This window comes from Rattus norvegicus, chromosome 5, assembly GCF_021556685.1.
Source record: "Rattus norvegicus strain SHRSP/BbbUtx chromosome 5, alternate assembly SHRSP_T2T, whole genome shotgun sequence".
In the NCBI taxonomy this organism is placed as follows: domain Eukaryota; kingdom Metazoa; phylum Chordata; class Mammalia; order Rodentia; family Muridae; genus Rattus; species Rattus norvegicus.
In genome coordinates this window covers 25,187,197-25,208,400 of record NC_141538.1, presented here as the reverse complement: position 1 = coordinate 25,208,400, position 21,204 = coordinate 25,187,197, and the positions used below count along the sequence as shown (strand labels likewise).

General features: G+C 40.9%; 1 protein-coding gene across 6 annotated transcripts in view; it reads left to right on the top strand.

Moving 5' to 3' along the window:
• Tox (thymocyte selection-associated high mobility group box) overlaps positions 1-21,204 on the top strand; it is a 297,248-nt gene that overhangs the window by 265,916 nt on the left and 10,128 nt on the right. For all 6 annotated transcript variants that reach the window (NM_001108654.2, NM_001436909.1, NM_001436910.1 and 3 more), the window contains 2 exon segments: positions 8,674-8,754; positions 20,555-20,938. In NM_001108654.2, the coding sequence (NP_001102124.1) occupies positions 8,674-8,754; positions 20,555-20,938 (465 nt within the window).

The window sequence follows — 21,204 nt, the reverse complement described above, 5'->3', positions numbered from 1 at the left end:
TAAGAAAACATTACCATATTATATTTCTTGGAGGAAGTAAGTATTTTAAAAGTTGAGTACTTTTTTGAGAGTTACCTAACAAAGGTGCTAGGAGCAATTTAGGTTACCATGAGATAGTTTGTGTTGGAGCCTGATGTTTCTTGTTATAGCAGCAACCAGGAAAGCTGATTCCTCTCCTCTATAGATGCCCTTGTTTAATAGAGACAGAGACTGTACATTGCTCTCCAGTGATTGGATTATGACACTACAGCACAGCACACGTAGGCCCTAGACCCATCCCTGCACCAGAGAAGGAGCGCATGGCATCCTATAGTCTGGCTGCTGCTCAGCTGCTCTGTGGTAGCCTCTCATTGAATATGCGCAGAAGATGCCAGTGTGGCAAATGTGCCTGCCCAAAAGGCACTCTGGAGCTTCCAAAACATTATCATGAAATTATTCCAGAATATTATATCTGCTGCATGACCACCTGTTCATCCCTTTTAATGTTGACTCATTGTGCCAACTCACTATAATATCTGCTTCAAACTTAAAGTAATTGTACTTACCCCTCATTTAATATTCAAACTTGGGGAGCCTACCTACTGCTCTGTACTTTTAAAGGAACATTTCTAAATTAGTTTAGACAAGCCCCCAGGATGGTTTTAGGTTGTGAAGGCAATTAGGGTAGGAGGTAGAGATTTCATGAGCTGTAGTTGCTTTAAAAACCCTGTTGTCACACTAGTCCACAATTTTATACTGTGAACAGATACAAATATAAAAACAAACAGAGGGAAGTGGACAGAGTTATCAATGCTTTATTAGGGACTTGGAAAATTACAATATTTAAGGGAAAATGTCATTAGCGAGAATACAAATAAATAGCTTTCTGCTGACCAGAAGAATCACGCCTAATAGAACGCTGTGTTTCCATCTCATGCCTGCTCAGTGTGGAGGTGGCTATGGAAAGCCAGCACAAAGGATAGAGCTTCATTTTTCAGAATCCGTGGTGAATGAGAAACTATGGACTCCAGTTCCGCAAGTAGGTACTCTGTCAAGGAAGAGAACTCGAAAGGAAGGCAAGAGGAGTAATACTGTGCTCCAGGAAAACACCCCCGTCCCCCATGAATCCTTCCCTCCAAAGATGATGAACACACTCCACAACTCAGAGAAGGTTCCATTTTAATACTTGGGAAAACAATGCTGAATCTGCAATGCAAAGAAAACTGTGCTTAGGATTCCAACCGGGGGTTTTAAATGCTAATGACTCGTAAGACAATGAAGAACCCATTTCAGAAGCATACCAAGTTGTTTAAAAGGCACCAGATGGAGAAAGGGGATAAAACACAAGTATTGCTGTGATGCTGGGTTTTGCTCCTTTTCTTTCCCTGGCTGGAGCCTGCAGAGGAAGGATAATAAGTTAACAGTACTATCCTCTTGCATCCTGGCACCTTGCTTCAGCAACCCTTGGCATCCTTTTACAAGGTTCTATCTAAATTTCTCATCTACCTCCATGACTGTGGAATGCTCGGATTCCGATCACTGTGGTATAGAGCCTGAATGCAAGATGACAATGTAAGACAATTCCAACTCTATAAAATAAAAAAGCTGGTCAGCTCCCCATAGAACAGGTTGACCCAGAGAGCTGTAGAGTTCTTGAGTTCCTTTTAGTCATGGAAAGTCACCTTAAATCAGAACCAGATGTAAATTACTAAATGAACCTTAAGTTCCTAATTGGAGACACAGTCGGGCTGTAAGACATTTAGCAAATTACAAACAAAATGTTCTTGTTTACATTACATTAAATGGCTTTAAAGCTGCAGCCAAGAGCTAAATAAACATGCTGTTAGGCTAAAAATGGAGTGGAAAGCCTATTCGGATTGGGTGTATTCGGGGGAAACCGCAGCCCACGGGTGCCTGGAGAGTGTATTTTTGTAAATGCTAGTCCTGTTGTGGAAGAAAAGAGTGGATTTACCCGGAGATCCACGGCCTAATGAGCAGCCTTCACTTGCCGGGAACATGTTTGAATACTGTAGCATATGCCTCCTTTCAGGATGCATAATTCATATCCAAGGATATTAGCCCCAGCAGTTCAGCTCAATAGCAGCACCTCATTATTTTATCTCTCAGTATTTATTCCTATGTTTGACGCCTCATGAAATTACTGTTAATGTGTTTATATAAGGGCAGATCTGACACAAGTGGGAAGAGTATCATTTCCTCCCTTCTTCCTGCTGCTGTTGCTTCTTCCCTGGTAGAAGGGGCGACTGTAAATAGTTAATTTGCTTCAATTATGAGCCTGTCCTGCTAAATTAGAAGCAGCAGGGATATGAAGAGCCGAAATTATACTTAGGAAGCAGCTGACAAATCCTCTGAGCCCATGGAATCCAATCATTTACTCCTCATTGGGGCTCAGACACCCACTACATAAATGCTGCTGGAGATTTTTGCTCCTTATCTTAGGACACAATTTGGATTTTATATCAACCATACTTAAGGTTAACAAAAATCCTGCCACACTATAGCATTCGAACAGGTGTAAGTTTATGTTAACAATTTACATATAAACATGGTGTGTTTTCTACTTTCTAAAAGATGAAGCGTATTGGACAGGTAAAGCAATTGTTCATGCAGAAGCCTCAGCCCTTTACCCAAGTATACAAGGCAGCACTTACACACCACACACACACACACACACACACTCACACACACACACACACACACACATGAGAATGCACATGCATGCACTCACACATACACACACACACATACACACATACACATACATGAGCGTGCACATGCATGCACTCTCACACACACACACACGTACATCCACACACACCGATAGAGGAAGAAGGCATGAATCTGATAAGGAGGTGTCAGGAAGGGCTCAAGAGGAGTTAGAGGGAGTATGGGGGTTATGTATGATGAAAATACATTGTACTTATATATGATACTCTCAGGAACAAACAATAAGAAGATAAAAAGTAATTATTCTCAAAAATTAAAACATTCAAATAATATAAAATTTATTTAGCAAAAATAAGATCATAACATGTAAACAAGGTTTATATTCATAAAAATTACAAATGAGCAATAAGAGTATAACTTGAAATATTAAGCATATGTTACTTCTAAAGCCAGGTATTTATATATACATATACATGTTAACACATCAAGGAGAGTGTTTCATGAAGCCATGAACATAAACATGTATAATTCAGGTGTGTGAATGTTTATATCCTATACACACTAAGAGTTAATCATTTAAACGTCCCCATAGTGTGGAGGAGGAAATAACTCCAGCTGATAGTCATTCCATTCCAGTCTGTTACAACTCTTCATGTATATGTTTGTGTGTGTTTGTGTGTGTGTGAGTGTGTGTGTGTGTGTGTGTATTTGGGATAAGTTGCATATCTAGCAAATTCTCTGTGTCCATTGATATGTGTTTTAATTTAGAAGATGCGACTTAGTGATTTAGCCTTAAAATCCATGTAATGCTAAGTGGCAAAGTCTGAATCCCCATTCCAAGGGTTTTTATTCAATAAGTACTGTCATGGGGTTCACAGCACTGCTTCTCCTGATATGGGCAACATGGACAAACAGTGCTTTCATGTGATTACATAGCCTGATGCCGTGGTAGCTACTGTGTTGGGTAAGCACACCATTATGTCAACACCATAACAGTGCCACCTGCCAACACATTTCTCACAATAATGTCCTACCATCTGCTGATGTCTGACTGTGTTCCCTGAGCACCTACTATGTATCAGACACTGCTCTGAATGCTGGGCTTCTATCACGAGAAATAGACCAGACCTAGCAACTTTGAATTTTCAAGGCACATCTGAGAGCATTTTCATATCTAGGGGGAACCAGTGAGCAAACGCATATGAATCTTTGACACCAGATTACTTTGATTCCCTCCTAGTTTGTTGGGTGTCTGCTTCCTGTGCTGTGAAAGCAGAAGATTAACACCAAGGCAGCCTGCTTTTTGGAGGAACTATCAAAGAAAGGGCTCGATGATGACAGCGACAGAAAGCATGTAACCCAAGCATGATTCTGCTGCTACTTGGCTTCTGTACCCTTCATGTTTCATGCTTCATGCTACATTAGGCACACAGGGGTCAGCCTGTTAGTTAAGAGTAATTAATTACCAACATGGTACTTAGCGAGTTGTCTTAATTTAATAAATCAGTAGATATGTCTTGTAGCCATATCTAGAGCCAAGTTGCCTGTTTGTGGTCCCTAGTAGCCAGTAACAGATGGCATCAACATGGCCGAAACCCTTCAGTTGTATCAAACAGTCTTCAAAAGAAATCAATAGCAAGATTCCTGTCATATCATGTAATGCTTTTGGTCCTTTAGACACAACCTTGTGAAATCTTCCCAGTTAGGGTGTCCCTATAAAGATGTTGAGCAAAGTACACAAAGTCAATAGGTAGCCATATTTAAGGACCAGGTTGCATGTAAAATACTGACACGTTTTCTCTGACTGACCTAAAGGACGTCATCCCTGAAAGCGAGTATAGACTTGAAGTTTCTGAATAAGTATCTCTGGGATTGTGATGAAGTTATTCTTCTTCATACATAATTCTGTTGCTAAGCATTTTCTATAAATAAGAAATGGTAGTGGAAAAAAATACATTTGTGCTTAACCAAAAAGGAAAGCACCTTGTCAGTGTTTAAATGGTGTTTGATTAGAATTCAGAATAAGATGGATTTTTGCACCTTTTCTTCTTATGACTGTAACAACTGTTGAAGTAAACTGACTAGAGATTACAACCTGGAGCCAGACAGATGAAAGGAGGAAGAAATTATCAAGTATTTTTAAGATGTTGCTTTTCTCCATGAGCTGGGTGGATTTTTTGGGGGAAGAAGAATGCAAGGATGAACTGACAGATTACATTAGAATTCTTTTTCTGGTTAAGTGTGTCATAGTCACTGACATTGAAGTGCTGATTTTAATTAGGGATTATCAGACTATAAAAACACATGTACTCAGTGGTATTTAGAGCATTCAGTGAATCACAGGATCACATGAACAGGATTGCGTTCTCCAGAACAGCTATCTGATGTCTATCTATGTGTGTTTCGGGTTAGCAGTTGTATATGTTTTAGTTTAACCAATGAGATGTGGTCCTTAGATAGGAAATGGTGGCTTTCTTGGAATAACAAACCACAGCATATAACTATGTTAAGGAAGGATGAATTCAAACGTGTTTAGGTGAGCTGGGGAAATGATAAATGGTATATTATGATTTTTAAATCCTTTTCTGGCCAACTTTGTACTTTATTTCAAACAGCTGTGGCCCATTTGGAAGCCATTTTGTAGCTCAGCAGAACACTAATATTTACTGTATGAATCACATATCTTTAAAATATTTGTCTTTCCTGAGAGAAACTATGCCTTTCCCAAACTTAACTTTGACATAAATCAGACCCATCCTCACAGGCCAGGTTCATGCGTTTGATCGCTGAAGTGATCATTCACTGCCGAATGCAATCCCACAACCCCTTTGGTTTCTGCAAATAAAGGGCTTAAAGGACTTTCTCCATCTATAACTTCAAGTTTTGAAACATCTCTCAGGGACTTTTTACCAGTTATCTTGAAATGTATCTTCTAAAGTAAGAATTTGCCCTACTTCTTTTACACGTGGAATTCTTGTATATGAATATCATTCTCTTTGGACATTTCCATTTCACACAGCATCCTAGCCCAATTTTAGAGAGCAGCATCATAGAGACATACCCAGTGTGTAGAGCTGGAACCGTCAGGTAGTTCTCAAAGGTGGAGGGTCTAATTATTACTGGGCAGACAACCTCATTCCGATCTGGGCTACCACCCTTTAAACACAATTACAGAAAGATACCTCCTGAAATGACCCCCCCTAGAATCCTCCCTCTGCACATCTGCAGCTATTTGGGAACGTGTGGACCCATCAATCCACATAATGTGAAGTGATGAGTTCACTCTTCCCTAAAGTGGCGTTTAGGCACTTACACAATGATCCCAACATTGCCGATCATCAATAGCCAATGGGGAGTCATTTGTGAAACACGGATGTCTGAATTCTAGTCAGGTATCCTGTAACAGCATCGATCCCGGGATGGAACCAGGCCTTGTGTTCAGCATGAAGGGTGGGAGTTACCGCCTCGCCCTCCTAGTCATTAATCAACACATTGCAGGAATGTTAACACTTTGTGTGATGTTTACTGCCAGCAGCCCAACAAAGGGTAACAACATACTTACATGTTGCTGTTTCAATAGAAAGCAAATAAAAGAAAGACAGGAAATGCTAGAATCAGGCCATCTCACCTTTGCTGCTTAGGAAACAATACTTTGGGTAAGTCTAGAGACCAGTATGTATTACAGGTTCCTTTAAAAGCTAAATGAACCCTACCTAATGGAAGGCACAGCATAGCATGTTAATTAAAGTCATGATATAATTATTTAGGGCAGTTAGAAGTATCAAAGATTTTATTTACCAAACTAAAAATATTCACTAATATTTTTTCAAAATTTTCTAAGGTGTCAGTATGTGTAGGAGAAAACACATCTCAAAACCATTTATGTAGGTGTGTTCGTGTGTGTGTGTGTGTGTGTGTGTGTGTGTGTCTGTGTGTGTCTGTGTGTGTGTGTGTGTGTGATGCATGCATGCACATGACTGTGTAGGCATACATGTCCCTAGGTGTGCATGCAGACAGCAGGGGGGAACTTTAGGTCTCTTCCTCTATTGTTCTGCGTTATTGCCTTGACAAAGTCTTTCTGAATAGGAAGTTTGCCCTAAGTTTGCCCTTTCTGCCAGGCTGTCTGGCCAGCAAGCTCAGCTCTCTGGATCTCCTGTCTCTACCCTGTGATGTGCAGGGTCTCATGCTAAGTGATTTATATGGGTCCCGGATTACAAAACCAGCTCGTAGTTGTATGCAAACACTTTTAACACTGAGCTATCCCTTCAGCTCCCCCTTGGAACTACTTTAAGGTAGTAAGAGGAAAGCGTGTGCTTAAAGCTAATATTTACAAATTATGTCCTGGAGAAATGGGCTTAAGGCAAAACTAATGAGTAATCTTTCTCACAGGAAAAAAAAAAAAACAAGGAATAAGTCAATAAAGATCAGAAGCACTTTTGTCTAAATGCGGCTGAACCAATATGGGTCATAATGTTTAAAATAAGAGCAGCAAAGGCTCGACAGAACTGTCATTTGTTTTGTATTCACATGAGAATTCCCAAAGAAGATTCTGGATTTGAATAGCTAGTCCTGTAAATCTATGACACTCTTGTGCTTCAGTGAAAAGCTATGTCAACCAACTTTCTTTTTTTTACTAAGAACAACAGCAAAACTGATTTCTAATTTTCTTTGGTTTCTCAGTTAGTAAAGGTAGTAGGCTGATCAAATGATAATATTGCACTGATTAACGAGCCTTAGCCTTAATTCATTTTTACTATATAAAATTCTAGCTAACTGTGAAAGTCAACACTGCATGCCTCCTTAAAAGGGAGTACTCACATTCATTTCATGGGTCCTGTTATAATTCTGCTGCTAGAGCAGTAGTTTGTTTACCTGAAGCTCTGCTATAGTTAAAATATTCATGAGTAAATAATATTTTTCACATCTCGAGTTTTAGAATTGTGCTTTGGGCTCAGCAAACCACTGTCACTACAAAGTAAACATGGCTTTCTGCTGCCAGCTGCGAGGTGCTTAGCCTCGGACACAGTCTAACTTGAATGCCCAAACAGATTCTACGTCATTTCTCAATATTAACCTGACTCTGGTTAATAGTCACATCAGGGCAAATACATTTTCATTTTCACAGTAAATGCTGAAGAGCATTTTGCTAATTTGGGCTGATTTTAAAAGATTGCAAAACTTTGGAACCTTGAAAAACGCGGCCTCAGGGCAGAAGGTAAACCTATCTGTGCCCTAGCTTACCCCCAACTTCCGTGCCCTGCCCCTTTTTAAGTAGCTCACAGCGGAGCTGATCACAAGAGTTGATCATTTGTCAGATTCCAATGAGTTTCCTCTACTTTTGTTTTCAAGCCTCCGTCATTGTCCATTGTAGAAAACTTTTTATGAGAGCCCCATGACTGTACTCCATGTTCCTGTTGGAATGGGCATGGCACACAGGCCATAGAACATTGCAGGTTGTGTCCCTAGCCACTTGCCATCCCCATTCCAGTCCCAAGGGTACCCTTGCCTGCCACTGCTGACTGCCAAATCCTTGGAAATACAGCCTAGAAGCTCTTAAAATTGTGATGAACCCGTAAATGCTGATACCTGTCCATTGGTCTTTATACTGAATAAGATGCATCACTCTTGAATTTCATCTTGGTTTTGTGTTTGGTATGAACCACAGATATTAGAATATTACTGTACTGCTGAATGTCTTCCTTCTGTCTAAATGGGAACATCTTGTTCCTGGGTGAGGCTTTTCAGAAAGCCTTCATCAAATCCGCCAATACTCCCACACTCAAACCCTTTTTTGTACACATTCTGAAGATGCAAAACATTACAGTGTATATTCTTTTCCACCAGTCTATTTCCGTTCTCGAACTTGCATTAGGAAGGAAACGTTTGAGAGCTATATATTATTCTAGAATTATCCATACGTGTGCATGATTACCATTCTGTCTTGTCCGTCCCTTGGATCAAAAGCAGAAACACAGTCTAATTTAAGACTTTCTGTTGCTGTCACAGGTCTACAAGAAGAAAACTGAGGCTGCAAAAAAGGAATACCTGAAGCAGCTAGCAGCATACAGAGCCAGCCTTGTATCCAAGGTAACAAGCAATTGTTTAGTACTGCGACAGACTGTGGCCATCTTGTGCAGACTTTGATAGTCATTTAAAAGCATAAATGATCATGTTAGCATTTCTACATCATTTTCTTTGTGTTGTGGAAATATTTGCTCATCACTGGAAGACGAGAGTTGCATCTTGTGGCCCTTCGTAAAACACTGTGTACCTGCGGGTTGTTCTTGCAAACATAGCACATTCTTAGTCAGGAGCTGACTCGAGTCTGACCCTTATCTTCCTTCCATTGCGTGGGCCTTTCCCGAGGAGTTGCTACCCACTTCAAGTTGTGGTCTCATTATACTGGCATCAGGATATAGAATCCCTTCATCGTGTTTTTAAATGAGTATACTGAAAAATATTTTGTGCTTCAGAATATCTTATATCAGTACTTGCTTATTATATACAATGAAGAGTTGGCTCTGTGTGGTTTCATGTTCCTAAAAACACACTGCCCTTCATGGAGTGCTCAGGGGGTGACCTGGAGCAATGGGGCTTCATCTAGAAGGACTATAGCAGCTTGTCCAGCTCAGATTGCTACTGCTTTGTTCATTGTAACCACAAGCTCTGGATTTCATTGCATTCATCCTCGAAACTGCTCTCTTTTTACATCTACAAATATCCATTTCTCTTCTAACAACCCTTTCAAAAGTACACACATTAGGATTTTTGTATCAACAAAATTACCTACTGAACTTGATGGTGTATGGAAGGGAAAAGAAACCAAGTACAAATACATACAATTGTGTCGCAGGAGAATTACTGCTTATGAGGTGAAATTAATGTTTTCCTTCCTCACTGTCTCATGGCACATCCCCACTTTCTGATTTGTTTAACTCCCTTTCCACTTCTTTGTGTCTTCACCTGAGCTCACACTTCAGTATCCATGCAGAATTCAGAGACCACTCAGAAAATGTTAATGAAGCCCCCATCACATGTAGGATCCATCTCACTATTAGCCAGGCAGACCTTAGCAAATTTGTATCTCCCAAATATGAGAGGATTTAGCTGGAGTGCTTGCCCATGAGAGAAAGTCAACATGGGAGGTATCCGTCTTGATACAAAGCCCTCTGGCTAATGGCATGCAGATTGCCACCATGATGCCTCAGTACTGACTAAGCATGACTTCGCCTCCAAAGCATGCATCAGCAGATTTCCTACTAGCTACAGCTTGACTTCCTGTTCAGTCTCCAAGCTGCAGCCCTCAGTGCATGGCAAATTGGTATAAATGCTGCAAATTATCACTTCTACTTTTAAGAAACCAAGCACACTTTTTATAGCTTACTCTGACATTTTTTCCTTCTCTTGAGCAGCAGGAATTTTGCTGGAGCTGTTGAATCTCTGTTTATGAATGGTTCTCTATAATGTGTATACAATCTGTACTGAAGGAATGCTTCAGTCTTCATGGGTCAAAGAGATCCCTCTGCAGTCCTGCATACATAGCCTTCTCCACAGCTATAGAAAATTTGCAGCCTACCTCCCAGAATATGTGGCACCAAATGTAAAACCTAGTGCTTTTCCAGTTTAGTTATGGCAAGGCAAAGAAAGACTACTCAGGTTTAAACATGTTTTTCCCATGTTATAAGCCTGTACTATATTATAAACTTAAAGTGACAAACAGGTAAATATAATTCCAAGAATCTACCACGTGCCAGCCAGGCTATACTCTTTTTGGCTGTTGTTTGCTAATTCATGGATTTGTTGGCAAATTTTGCTGACCATGTGCATGTAACCCTATGCCAAGCAGAAAGGAGATAGTAGATAACAAGTAACCTAGACTCTTCCTACAAAGAACATGTTTCCGTCATGGAAGGCCACTAGTAAAACCATGTGCTAATAAATGATTGGGGTTTGAAAGACCCAAGGCCACAAAGTAAAGACTTGCTAGACTGATTAGCAGAAGCATCATGGAAAATGTGGTATTGAAGTTGAGGGCAAGAGAAGACTTGACCTTACAGACCCCAAATGCCCGAAGGGAAGGGAAGACAGCAGCTCAGAGGAGGCTGCTGGGTTCAGACCTGAGTGATTAAAGGGGCTGCGAATGGATACCATATGGGAGAGCAAAAGGAGCTGGGATTTATTCTCAGGGAAAGGGGATGGGGGCTGAATGACTGGGCATCAGTAGGGAACTGAGATTTAATGGCACTCTTAATCTATGTGCTTTATTGTGTGAAATAGGCTTAATTACATTGGAAGGAGATGATCGGTGTCATGGCAGCATTGTTTTGGGTCCACTCTTGTCTATTTCTGAGCCATCTTACTCAAGGACATAAATACAGTACTCACCTATATCTTTCAAGTTTCCAGTGTCCTGAAGTTATGACATGACATACTCTCCCTCTCCCTCCTCCTCTCCTTCCCCCTCCTCCCTCTCCCCCCCCCTCCATCCACCTAGGAATAACACCCACTCTGTTAGCCTCACATCTGCTTTCTTGGATCCTTGCCAGCCTCTTCCTGTCACATCTCCAGAAGTCTGCACTTAGCCAGGTTCTGTTCTGTTCAGCGCCTGCATTTCTCCTGCATTCCTGGGCTGATAGATCTCCCTAACTTGGGGTCATGACATAGTCTGCTACTGCACTGCACATGGTTTCTATTCCAGGACCCAATATGCACCAGCCCAGGCCTGCAGGACACTGCTCCGTCTCAGACTCACTGGAAGGTGCTGAAAAACAAACATGGACAGGCAGGTCCCAGTGGAATGTTTCTTGGAGCTGTTCTCTAAAATTAGCTGCTTCTAACAGAACATAATCAAAAATAGAAACCGAACTGAACCCGAAATGGGGCAACAGCACTCTTTACTCTTCATGTTACATGTATGACATGGAATGTAATCCACATGTCACTCAGTGTGGTCCCAGGCTTGAGTGAAATTGAAATCTACCCCAAGTAAAACAGCCAAGGGTAATAGTGACTATTCTCACCTCTGAACTTCAAAATGGCCGTCCTAATGCATCCCTGAAATTCCTCCCCCCCCCAATGATAACATATGCAGGAATGGTTCCCTGCTGCTGAGTGGTCCCTCAAGAGCCATTCTTCTCATTAGACATTTTTCTATAGGATCCTGTTGAACCTCATAACCCCTTGCTTTTATAAGGCTGTGTCTCACTCCAAAGAAGTCCAATGCATTGCCTTCCTTGGGAACACGGTGATATTGACATCTAGGAATGCAACCCAGTAGTCTTCTGGGGCTTCTAGGTTTTTCTCTACCCTCAGTGGCTATCTAATCTGTCTTACCTTTAGAGCCATTGCTTCTGACTCTCTTCTAAGAAACTCTACACCAACTCTTATCCTTTTAGCAGCCGAGAACAGTGCTGCCTTGCCTCAAACAAGGCTGTGTTCTGGAAGGCTGTCCGCTTTTTAGTATGCCACCCCTGACATCTAACCAGAATATTGTAGAATAGAGATATGTTCAATGCTGGGATTTCCCCCACTTAGTCATTTTGGGTAGTGACAGAGTCAAAACACTGTCCAGGCATTCCAGAATTGCTGGGTGCTTCAGTGGGAGTACTGTATGCAAACAGTTCTAAGAAAGCCCCAGAATTTCTGATTTGAAGCAACTATTATATTTGTAACTTTAAAAGAAGTTATAAAGGAAGAAAATATTACTGTAAGGCCTGAGGTTAAAAGATAGTACTAGAGAAAAGAGAGTTTACATTGATTACACTTGATAACCCAAGACATGAGGATGTTCGAGCCCACGCAGGGCATGAGGCAGAGAAACGGGGTTATCCACATTGCATTTAAATGAGTGTGGAAGAAATAAGGGGGTATTTTTAAAGGGGAGTGATCGGATCATGGGTGTTAAGCTTTGATGAAGACTCAAAGTGTAAGATATAACAATGTCTTTTCACTGAAAAGCAAAAGCGAAGGTTGTGATTAAACAGCCAGAGGGGGTTCTGAGGTACCTTCAACATCTGTGTTTCCACGCCGTTAAAGGAGTCATGTTAGAGGACTTCACAGAGGGCACCACCATCAATGGAGGAAAGCCTTGGTGAGGAGGAAACGGGGCAGATAAATCATCAGTCACAGAGATAGCAAAGGAACCTGCGTTCAAATCCAGCTTTAACACTTCTTGCACATTTGTCTTCGGGCAGTTACTTAGATGTTCTACGGTTTAGCTTACTCCAGTAGTAAGCAGAGATCATGGGACCTTTTGAATAAACTTTCCAACATAAAATAAGGAAAGCTGGATAATTTAATGTGACAGTTGAGGACAATACGCTAAGTGAAATAAGTCCGTGGCGTAAGGGCGGGGTCCTGGCTATTCCACTTAGAGTGTGTAAAATAGTCATGCCCATAGACTTAAAAAGGAGAACAGGGGTTGCTAGTATCTGGGAGGGAAAGAGAGATTGCTAACCCACAGGTATAAAAGTCCAGCTAGGAAGATGAATTAACTATACCTGTAGGCAAAGTAATGTTTTATCCGTTTAAAAAAAGAATGTGTGAAAAGGGAAGAATTGTTTTAAGTCTTCTTACCACCATAAAATAACTTTTAGTTCAAAATCAGCTGCATGGTTTAGGATGTTGAGCAAAGGATATTCTTAGTTAATACAAAGAATTCATAATTATACTTTAATATTATTAGTAAGTACGCACAGTAGTAGAAAATGAACCGTTGTGTGGCTGAAAAGATGGCTGAGTCATAGTTTCAATTTGTTCGCAAAGTTACCTCTTTATAAAGATACTCTAGAGAAGACAAAAAGTAACTTATAGTAATTTTAATTTAATTATTTGAACTTAAATGTTTAAAATATTCAAATATCTTCTCTTAGCTCCATCCCATTAAAAGATTAAGATGTCCTAAATATAAACAAAAAATACATTTGTCTATGTCACCTTCCTAACTGAAGGAGGCTCTGTGGATCCTGTGAAGAAGACCATGAAGAGAGTGGGGTTGTTCTAGCTTGGGCAGTACTGAGTTGGTCTCTTAAATACAGCTTAAGGATATATAGTTTTTCCATACACGAAGAAATTCCTAGACATGAGTCTAAATCATTATGTTGAAAGCAATGTAGAAAACTTTAAAGCAATAGAAGTGGTTTCATTTCACCACATAGACCAGGATTTATATTCCCCAAATGAGTGTTGCATTCAAAGAAGTCACCTTGGGAGGCCAGAAACTCATTTTTTTATTGCTCTCAGGGTTTAAGAGATTTTTTTTTGCAACTCCCGTTTAGAACTGCAGTCAGGAAAAGTTTATGAGCCACTCTAGAAAATCAATCTTGTTACACTATTTTCACACATCATTCTTTTCTCCAAACATCACAAGATAGAACCCACAGCTTTGGCTTCAACTCACTATTAGCTAGCTCCACAAATTGAATTCACCATCAAAAGGCAAAAGAGTTGTGTGAGGATATGTAAAATGATGTCCTCCCAACTCTGAAGAGAATTCCAACAGAGCAGTTCCTAAATATCGCCTGTGACAGCAGCCATGCTGGATGAGAAGCCAGCTCAAATGCCAGCTCGGGAGAGAACATTTGGGTGTCTATATGGTGATAAGGAAAAGTAATTAGTTAGTTGCTTGAAACCACACATCATATGTGTGATATTATTTTTTCTAATAAGGGATGCTATTGCTATAATGAAACACCACAACCAAAAGCAAATTGGAGAAGAAAGGTTTATTAGACTTGCATTTCCAGAGGCAGGAGCTGGTGCAGAGGTCACTGATGGGTGCTGCTCACTGACTTCTTCCACATGACTCACTCAGCCTGCTTTCTCAAATGACCCAGGACCACCAATCCACAGTGGTCCTCGCCCTCCTACATAAATCATTAATTAAGAAAATGCCCTACAGGCTTGCAACAGCCCTGTCTTCTAGAGGCATTATCATAACTAGGCCTCCCTTTTCTCTGAGTACTCCAGCTTGTGTGAACTTGACAAAAAGCTAGATGGCACAAGAGGTGTGTGTGTGTGTGTGTGTGTGTGTGTGTGTGTGTGTGTGTGTGTGTGTCACAGTGAGTCCTGGGAAAAAGACAGTCTCCGTCTGAGTTCCCACCTCTCACCTTGTTGGAGACAGACTCTCCTCCTGTTCACTGCTGTGTACACTGGGCTATCTAGTCCTGTAAGCATCTCAGATTCTCTTCTTTCTACCCATTTCACTTTAGCTCAGCTGAGATGATAGATGCTTACCAACACCATATCCAAAGTGATTTCCTTTTTCCCCTAAGAAGTAGGATGTCAGCGCTTACAAAGGAAGTGAAAACACTGCTTTTAAAAAACATATAGGGTGGTATTTAAGTGAACTAATTAAGTTCGCTGTTGCTCTTATCAATAATAAAGAAATACAAAGCCCAGTTTCAATTAAAGGAGCTTCAATTAGAAAGGGAGCAATGTTTTCTTCTTGGAGAACGAGATAAACTTCCAGCATTCGTGCGGTGGAGAGCTATTGAGACAAATAGTGACTGTGAATTTACAAATGGGACAGATCATTTTATGACTGTTAACATAAAATTTGAAGCTCTGAGCCAAGATTGTGATTTAAAGATAATAAAATCTCATGCTTCAGGGTCTAAGTTAATCACCTGCAAGAGCTAGGAAGGATTTGCTTCTCAGAAGTAACAATGTACAATGGAGGAGGTGCATAAATTTTGTTTAATTTTCAATGCATCAAGTATTGGTCAGTACTGAAAACAAGAACCAAATTAGATGGCCTATTAATTTGATTTGGTCCAGCAACTCTTATATGATTGCTTCCACTGAGTTTTATGTCTTGTGTTTATACTTTGCTATTTTAAATAACAATTATTTTTGCCATCTTTCATTTTTATAGCACACATCATTGCCAGAATGGAGGCATTTATACACTCTGCAGCATCGTCTTCATTATACAAAGTAAATGAAAATGCTGTTCTCTTGGACGGTCATCAACTTGCTTAATAAGAACTTTCTTAAGGCGTTTAGTGTTATACCCTTTGTGCATATCAAAGGAAGTCTCCACCATAAGGCCCAAAAGGTCTCAGCTGCCACTAGATTTCCCTTTTCCCTAAAGAAGATGTCATCCAGATCCTGTGGTTAAAACACAAAAGGAAAGAGAGCATAGTTAGAAACCAACAGTAAATAACAAATCAGATGTGACTTGTGGTAGAGTTCTTACCTAGCATGCATGAGGTCTTGTGTCCAATTCCCAGAACTGAAAAAAGAAAATTAAAGAACACATCTTGCCTCTAAAAGTATCAAAATCTTTTATTGACTTTCAATTTACATTAATAGCACCATGTTCGTCAGATGATCAACATGTGACACTGCAAAATGGAAAAGTTGAAGAAAGTCCTCTATGCCTGGCCTTGGGACTTTTGTTGCATAGTCTATGAGTCGGAGGGAAGCATTATTTCCTTGTGTGGCATAACTCCCTTTAACCTCCCCAACACACATACAGATACATGCATACACACTTATATGTACATATTATATATGTATTTTAAGTAAGCTTATAAAATAATGTGTCCCCATTTTTTCAAGTGTATTTGGTGGTATTTCTCCTCCTCCCACTTCTTCTGCAATACCATTCTTCCCTTCCCTTCATAGTTTTGTCCAACTCACCCCATTTTTCTTTCCTTCCTCTCAAAGCACCTGTGTCCTATTAGCCCCCTCTTTAGAGATCCCCACCCACATTCCCATGGTACCTTTGCTTCCCTGGCCTCTGAGGTTGCATCTGGTCAGGTACCCAAATGTGAGACTCAGAGCTGGGAGTCTCACATAGTAAAGTCACGTATGCAGTGTTTATCCTTCTGGGTATTGGGTCACCTCACTTCATGTAATACTGCCCATTTTCATCCATTTATATGAAATTTTCATGATTTCATTTTCCTTTATAGCTGAATAATATTCCGCAGTGCACACATGCCACATTTATATCACTTATGCATCACTTGAAGGACATTTAAATCGTTTCTGGTTCCTAGATGCTGTAATGGGAATGGCTGAGCACGTATCTTGCAGCAGGATGGCAAGGCCTCTGGGCCTATGTCAAGCCTTGCTATCTCTGAGCCATTAAATGGATCTCTTTTTAGCGTTTTGAGAAATTATGGGAATTGCACCAGCTTGCAATCCCACCAACTTGGATCCTCACCCACTATTCTTCTTCCCCTGAGTCCTCACTACCACCATTGTCAGTTGAGTTCTTGACCTTAGCCATCTGACTGGCAAAAGATGAAATCTCCAAGTGATTTTAGTTTGGACTTCCCTGATGCTTAAGAATGCTGGACACATTTTAAAAGATATTCCCACCACTTTTATCCCTCCTTTTGAGGACTCTCTTCATATCCATACCTAAAAACCACAACCATCAGACTGACAGCATAGCCCTCGCGCTACAATAAAGGCACTTATGTTTGTGAGGTTACCAACAGCTGCCTAATTAACGTAAGGCATGATCAATAGGGGAAGAGATTGTCACTGGTACTCCAAACACAGGCAACTACCTGTATCTAACAAGTCACAGATCTTAAAGGAGAATCATCCTCTGCCATTTTCCCACATCAGCATAGTTTCCAACTGTATTTTAAATACTTATACCCACAGAAAGATGTAGCCTGCACTCCTCATTAAAGAAACCACTTTTGAAGTAGACAGAAGCAATCACAGAGATCCACAACTAGTCAAACATCAGAGAATGTCACTGTGGCGTGCCCGGCCTTGATTGCTACATCTGCAGCACAGCCCTGATGCACAAGGGAAGATGGGTGGTAAGACTTTAAGAGAAGGGGGCCAGGACCAGAGGCCAGGCTGTGGTGGCACATGCCTTCATTCTCAGTCCTCAGGAGGCAGAGGCAGATCTCTGACTTAGAAGCCAGCCTGGTCTGCAGGGGGAGTTCCAGGACAGTCAGAGCCACACAGAGAAATCTTGTCTTGAAAAACAAAAGAATAAGAAGAAGCACAAGAGGAAGAGGAGTGCCTTCTCTATAGCCACAACACAGATGCTGAAACCATAGATTCTCAACAATATAGCTACCTAAACAAGACCTACACAATCGTGTTAGGTAACTTGCCAACATAGAAGGGAAATTTCACAAAACTAGAAGAGCTGTAGGCACCAATGGCTGCTAAGAGAGCTGAGAAAGGAAGAGTGTCATTTTTCCAGGGACAAGCCACCTGATAGGCTTTCCAATTCCAAGTGGCCAACCCTAAACACTAAAAGGGCTCATTTGAGTATGTGTGTCTACATACGTATATGTGTACATGTGTATATGTGTTGTGTGTATGATGAATATACAGCTTTCTAAAATTCTCCCTGTTAAAAATTCTGTTAATTCTTTGACCTTTGCCTTAAATTATGAACTGTTTTACACAAAAACTTAAATGAAGAAGCAAAACAATCTAATTAGAAGTTTTCTTTCATTGAAAGCATCCTCAGGAACTACATTTCATAAACTCTTTCTGTCTGCAGACCCTTTTACAAATTCTTGATGAACAATTTTTGGCGACTTAAGGTTGCTGTAGAATACAGGGAATAGAAACCTGTATTCTAATTCTACTCGTGAAAATGGTCTTGGGAAGTGGAGGGTGGTTGGGAAGTGGCCTCCAAGGGTATTGTATACCTTTCTGTCATTCTGTGAATAGAAAATTTAACCTCTCTGAGCCCAGATTTTTATGGTTTGGGGGGAAGGGTATGAGTGTATGAGTATCTGTGAGTATATGACTGTGTGTAAGTGTATGAGTGTACGTGTATGAGTGTGTGAGTGTATGAGTGTGTGTATGAATGTATGTGTATGCATGTGTGTATGAGTATATATATGTATATGTATGTGTATACATATGTATGAATATATGAGTGTGTTGCTTCATATGAATGTCATAGGAGTTTGATATATATGAATGTGAGTGTATGAGAATGTAAGTGTATGAGTAGTATATATGTGTATGTGTGTGTATATGTGTTTATGTGTGTGTGAGTGTATGAGTGTGTGAATGTATGAGTGTGAGTATATGAGTGTATGCATGGGTGTATGAATCTGTGTGTGTGTGTCTGTGTGTGTGTGTGTGTGTGTGTGTGTGTGTGTGTGTGTATCTGCAGCTCACAGTGCTTCAGACTGGCCTATGCAGCTGTCTAGCTTGAGCTCCTCCAAGTGACATTCTCTGTGTTTGAACCTGTTGTAGATCTCTATAAGACTGAGTCCTTATTTCATCATGACATCCTCATTTATCCATTCATATTGGCACAGTGATTAATGTTGTGATTGTGCAGGCCTTGTTTAGGTAGCCATACTGTTGAGCTTCCACAGTTTTAGCATCTGCATTGTCTAAAAGGTACTGCCCTGGATCAGGTGTCCTGGTCCCCTTCTCTTACAATCTTTCCACCCTCTCATTGGTGATATTTCCTTGTATATAGGGATTGTATTGCAGATATAGAAATCAGGGACAGGCATCCCACCATGACATTCTCTGCATTTTGACCTGTTGTGGATCTATGTAATAGTCTATTTCCTTATTTTCTCATGACATTTTCACAAATGCGCACATTTGGTATATTTTCTAAGAGGTCATATATATCTTTCCTATAAGACAGTAATAAGAGATTAGGAATCACAACCACAAAGGGCAAAGTCAGGGAATCCAACACACACACACACACACACACACACACACACACACACACACACACACACACACGAACATCATTTTTACTGTTAGTCATTTACTTTCTCAGTATCCCTGGGAATGCCTACACTACATTGCCTAAGTGCTTGAGACTAGCCTATGATAATAAAGCTGGCTTATGCTGACTTCCCATACATAATGCAGGCTATGGATAGAGAGTAGCATTGCCCAAGCAGGAGGGACATCATAGACCTCATAGACATACCAGGTCTGCATTGCCGAAAGAGGGCTCATCCCTGGCTCTTGGTGATAGTCAGAGCTTAAGCACAGAGCTGACTTGTGAACCAAAGAGGCACATCCAGGTCACATGTAAAAGTGTATGTGAATCCCCAAGACAGGCTTAGCAAAAGTGGTTTTCTTCTCCAGAACCACAATTCATCCTTCCCCTCCACTTGGTTCACATCCTACCCTGTTCCATCAGTCTCTTCTCTCAGGAAATGAAGAGCTGGGTTCTTCCCTAGGAGGTGATGCCACAGGGTTAGTCTTTGATTCCTCTCATCTCCCACTGAAATGCCTGGTTTTTAAGTCAATTAAAAAGTTATCAAGTGTGGAAAAATTAGGTTGAGATTATATTAATTTATGATAGAGTCCGAAATATCAAAGAGAGAGTATTTTTATCTACTTCATTAGTGAGGACAATTTATCACCAACTCCTTTTTTAAAAAAAATCAAGATGTGTTCTGCAGTTTCTTTGAAGACATATTAATAAGATTTTCCATGACTTTTGGAAGGTATTTGAGACTTCTTCCATAGCCATTGCTATCAACCAGCTTTGTTTTCTGTGGAGAAATATCTAGGGCCAAGGCTCCATGACAACACAGAGTAGAAATTAAGCATGTGGTCAGTAGGAGAGCTGAACTGAATTACTTTGAAAGTGGCATAGCTTACGGTGATAAAGGTCTCCTCCTTCATCTTTCTGTCTTTCCTTGGATAACCAAAATAGTCAGTCAGAGCAAAGCATTTCAGCAAAGGAAAAGGAATGAAATGTCACTACAGCTTGCTTTGGATGTCATAAAGGAGTGAGTTAGAGACTCTATGATGTATATGTTATGTTAAAATAATGATGGGACAATCCATGGGAGTTGATTCTCATGAAAGTCCTTGAGGAAATTCACAAACATCCTGAGAATAGCATCATGCTCAGACACCCGTCTCCTAATGCCACTCTTCTTTGTTCCCTCTGCAGAGCTACAATGACCCTGTGGATGTTAAGACATCTCAGCCACCCCAGCTGGTCAACTCCAAGCCGTCAGTGTTCCATGGGCCCAGCCAGGCCCACTCAGCTCTGTACCTAAGTTCTCACTATCACCAACAACCAGGAATGACTCCTCAGCTCACCGCCATGCATCCGAGCCTCCCCAGAAACATAGCACCTAAGCCCAATAACCAAATGCCAGTGACTGTCTCCATAGCCAACATGGCTGTGTCCCCACCACCGCCCCTCCAAATCAGCCCACCTCTTCATCAGCATCTCAGCATGCAGCAGCATCAGCCACTTGTGCAGCAGCCTCTTGCGAGTCAGCTCCCCATGCAGGTCCAGACCGCCTTACACTCGCCCACCATGCAGCAAGTAAGTCTCTCCATGGGTTCTGTGCATGCTAGGGGAGGGAGGTGCCAGATATCAAGCAATGGCTGGAGGGGGTGGTTAGTCTTTTGGAATGGAGACCTCAGATATTTGACAAACTTACTCTGGAAAATATAATTTACAAGGGGTAAGTTGTCAAAATCGGGCACTGACGGCTCTTCCTCTCAAAGCACTGCTTTCATTCACAAGATATCAACTTGATGCTCCCTTGCTGGTGGCCTCTTTGTTTCTGGTTTGTTTCTTCAGTGCAA